General features: G+C 41.0%; 1 protein-coding gene across 1 annotated transcript in view; it reads right to left on the bottom strand.

The window, feature by feature from the left end:
- Positions 1 to 3,997, bottom strand: part of LOC101856349 (DNA-directed RNA polymerase I subunit RPA49) — a 25,906-nt gene that overhangs the window by 7,878 nt on the left and 14,031 nt on the right. The window contains exons 6-8 of the mRNA XM_005100727.3: positions 3,566 to 3,722; positions 2,598 to 2,681; positions 1,495 to 1,591 (exon numbers count right to left, since the gene is read on the bottom strand). Of these exons, the coding sequence (XP_005100784.1) occupies positions 1,495 to 1,591; positions 2,598 to 2,681; positions 3,566 to 3,722 (338 nt within the window). The remainder of the gene's footprint in view (positions 1 to 1,494; positions 1,592 to 2,597; positions 2,682 to 3,565; positions 3,723 to 3,997) is intronic.

The raw sequence follows: 3,997 nt of genomic DNA, 5'->3' as shown, positions 1-3,997 counted from the left end.
CCTGACTCTTTCTGCAGTCTGCAGCCTTTCTACTGCTACTTCTTGGCTCCTTCTTACTGCTGTTTTTTAGCCAAACCCCTGATCTTATGTAAGGAAAGATATACACATAGCCTTCTCGGACAAGGGCGACAAATCTCGGAGGTCCCGTGTGCAAGTTGCGCACGTTAAAGATCCCTTGGTGGTCCCAACTCGATAAGAGTAGGCTTCGCCCGCCACCTGGGCAAAATTCAAAATTTCCTACCAACTGAAAATGATTGGTGAGTCCCGCACGCTCAAATGACCAGATCCAATTGCGAGCGCGGTAAAACATTTTCCAAAAATACCCCCCCCCCCTAAAAAAAAAAATATAGAAAAAACTCAATGACTTCAGGTGTTGGGGAAAAAATTACTTTATAGCCATAGCATGAGGACCCTCAGAAAAATAATACCACAGAGTACACTTGAAACACAAACTAGAACTGTAAAATTGTTCAAAATATTATTATTATTAATTCATACGAGAGGAACAGAATAGAGCTAAAACAAGAACAAATACACATTGCTTACAGTACAGTATCTCAGGCTCCTTGCATTTTACAACAAGAATCAACAGTTAATAGAAATAGAAAGACTAATACACACAAAATGGTTGATACATTAAATACAACGCAACATGACAGATCTCAGATCAGTTGGGGTCTTTGGGAGATGAACATGTCTCAGGAGTAAAATAAAGTGTTTAACACATTACACCCTAACTCGCTCGCAAATTCCCTTACGCGCTCCACCTTGACTCGCCTGCGCCGACCTAGTGTCTTTAGAAACGAAGTCTCGCCTTGACGAAACTCTGGGGCCAAGATTTTGATTTGCATAGTCAAAGCAAAAAGTTTCTTCTTTCGTTTGATACCGAAACGAAATTTTTCGGGCCAGTACTTTTAGTATTAGAGCTGACCGAAGCGCAATCGCGTTACCGACGCTTCGAAAGTGTCTCGACTTGTTGAAAAGCAACACAATTGAGTTCGAGAACGGAAACAACGATGGATTTGAGCAAAAACAAGCATGTGACAAATCAGACGGCTCAGATTTTGATGAAAACGCTGTAGCAAGAGTTTGGGGTGATTCAGATTGACCAGACGGAGAAAATCGAAAATTTAGATCTAGGGCCCCACCGTGAGGCTGAGATTGAGAGTGGCGGGTTGGACACCCTGATTGAACTAAAGTTAGAACATTTCTAACAATTTGTGCATACATAAAGTTATATTTTTCTGAAACTACATTCAGTTTTCTTTTTAACTTTTATTTTTTCAGGACTTTTGGAAGTTGTTTAGTATTTTAAAAATGTGTTTTTTAAACGCTTGTATTCACGGGAGGTGGGTTCTTTCCCCTTGCTTAGGATCTAACAATGGACTTCCCGTCCAGGCCCTTAGGGTGTTAAGTGTTAAAAAAATATAATCTTTCTTTAAAGAGGAGAGAATGAAATTGTAACATGCAATAAAGAGAGTCGAGCCAACATACGCTTTCTCCCTGGTCCAAGCCTCAATATCCTCCTTGGTGCCGTTGAAGAGAGCTTGACACTGTTCTGACAGAGGACCCATGATCTCTGGGCTGATGACTGGAAAAAGATATTATAAAGAGTTTTACATGCCCCAAAGACACCAGTAAAATAAAAGAACCAAAAGCACAGAGACCATTACATTTTTTTCCTTGAAAAAAAAAAGGAGTTAACCCAACAAAAAACAAAACAAACTAAGAAAGAACCAAAATAATAAATAGAACCGCATGGAAAGAACTTGGTAACCCTCTCACAACAATTACTTTTAAAGAAAATCAAATTTTCAAATCATTCACACCAAAAAGAGCTTCTATTTTGCTCTAAGTTCTTGTCTTTACGGAAATATTTCCTCTCAGTATAAGTGTCCTGGCATGAAACCAAGCACCCTGCCTACACAACAACCTATACCGCCGCAAGCTGACAAAATGCCTTTTTCATATCGGCGCCAACATTTTTTATTTGAAAAATCGAAAGCCTGATCAGTTACCCTACTTGAGTAAAAAAATCAAACTGAAACAGACTATCTAGTTTTTTCAAAAATTAGAATTCAAATTTCAGAATGACTATTTCTAAATGGTAACGCTGACAAAAAACCCCTCCATTTCTCGAAACTGCTCTGAATAAAAAAAGGTGTTTAGTCAGCTTACAGCAGTATAGTGTCTGGTACTAACAGAACAGTGAAACTTCAACAACAGCTTATATAGTGGTCATACACTGACCCATCACAAATAAGGAAGTGCACAGTAGAGTGAAACAACACATGAGCCACTATTTAGACTTGCTGTCTTCCGTGAAGCGAAGAAAACTGAAATGGCATGGCCATGTAGCAAGATTGTGTGGCTTATCCAAGACTGCCCTGGGGAGGAGAAGGAGAGGAAGGCAAAGGAAGAAGAGGACCGACAACATTGCGGAGTGGACAGGGAAATCCTTCGCCCAAACTCAGGCGCTCACAAAAAACCGTGACAAGGCTCTCTGTCATACAGCGGGTATGATGGGATTGTGGATTATGGGATCAGTAACAGTAATTAGTGGTACAGTAAACTTCAATAATAGCAACACAACTCACTGTCCTTGAGCTTGTAGACATCCTCTGGCCGACTCGCCTCTTTGTTGTGAGGGGGAACAGCCGAAGTCTCTGTGACAATAAGTTCTGAAAAAAACCCAACCCAACCCCAAAAGAATATATGAATAGGAGCAATCTGGTTTATTTTGGTTTTTATAAGAGTTTTACGGCACTGGCAACACAAAGAGGTCATATGAGTGCTGAAGATAAGATGTAATGTAACATACAAAGAAAATAAGGAGAAGAGATATGGATTTTTGATAGGAAAGAAGGTGTAAACCACAACAGAACACTCACCAACCACCCTCAGCAATTCAGTACAAATTCCAAGCTCCAGATTTTTTTAAAAAGCATCTCTTTTTAGTTTTAGTAAAAGTTTTATGGCACTTGCAACAAAAAAAGGTCATATAAGTCCCGAAGATCAGAAGTCACAGTGTTACAAGAGAGTAACAAACACAAAAAAAGAGGAGAGATAAGGACAATAGATGTTTGATAGGAAAGAACGAGCAAACCACACCAGAGCACCTGCCAACCACCCGCAAAGCATCTCTAATAAGTGTGTTAGACACAATCAAATAAACCCACAGGAGCTCTCCACAGGTAGAGGAAAAACACCCATAGGTGCACACACCTATCAAGAAGCAGGGCACAAAATCTTCAAGTAAAATAGTACTAAAATGATAACTGAATACATAGCTAGCAGACTCATTAAAACATAGTCTAATACTGACATATGTTGAAGGAGTGGAAAAACGAAAAAATGAACTGTTGAAAAACAAAGAAACTCTGTCAATTCTCCATTAAATGATGTGTGAGGCATGTGTGCTTGCACTGTATGCTTCCTGGGAAGCTGAGAATGTTTCTGGGTGTACTATGGTCTGCTGGTGTAATAATATAGTGTAAAGCGCAAAGACCTTGCTGTAGAGCGGGGACATGCGCTGCACAAAAGCTATTTATTGTCATTTTCTCACCGCCAGCTTTGCCAGAAGCCTCTTCTTGTACGATGGAGGTCTCTGCAACAGATTTGGTCGTCACCGACAACATTTCCTCGTCCAGTTTGTTCCGCTGTCGCTTCAGCACTGCCCGCTGGTTGCGACCTGAGCCAAATTCCTTTGTCAGGTCATCAGTCTGCCCAGTTAGAGAGGGAGAAAAAAAAAAGTTAACTCAGAAGTTGAACAGTTAAGTCGAACAGGCACAGCTTTATGAGACATGAGCAACAGAGAAAATAGAAATCTCGACCACCCCCCACCCCGAGGCTACCAAAATAAATCAGGCAAAGCAGGCCACGGCCCGCGCGATTCGAGAGGGCTGGTTAGATCAACTACTGACCAGGCGAGACGGACGCAGGTAGAAGCAGCGCAGTGCATGCATGACTCTCTCTCTCTCTCTCTCTCTCTCTCTCC

This window comes from Aplysia californica, unplaced genomic scaffold (genome assembly GCF_000002075.1).
Source record: "Aplysia californica isolate F4 #8 unplaced genomic scaffold, AplCal3.0 scaffold00258, whole genome shotgun sequence".
Taxonomy (NCBI): domain Eukaryota; kingdom Metazoa; phylum Mollusca; class Gastropoda; order Aplysiida; family Aplysiidae; genus Aplysia; species Aplysia californica.
Note: the sequence above shows the minus strand (reverse complement) of the source record. Positions and strands in the feature narration are given on the sequence as shown.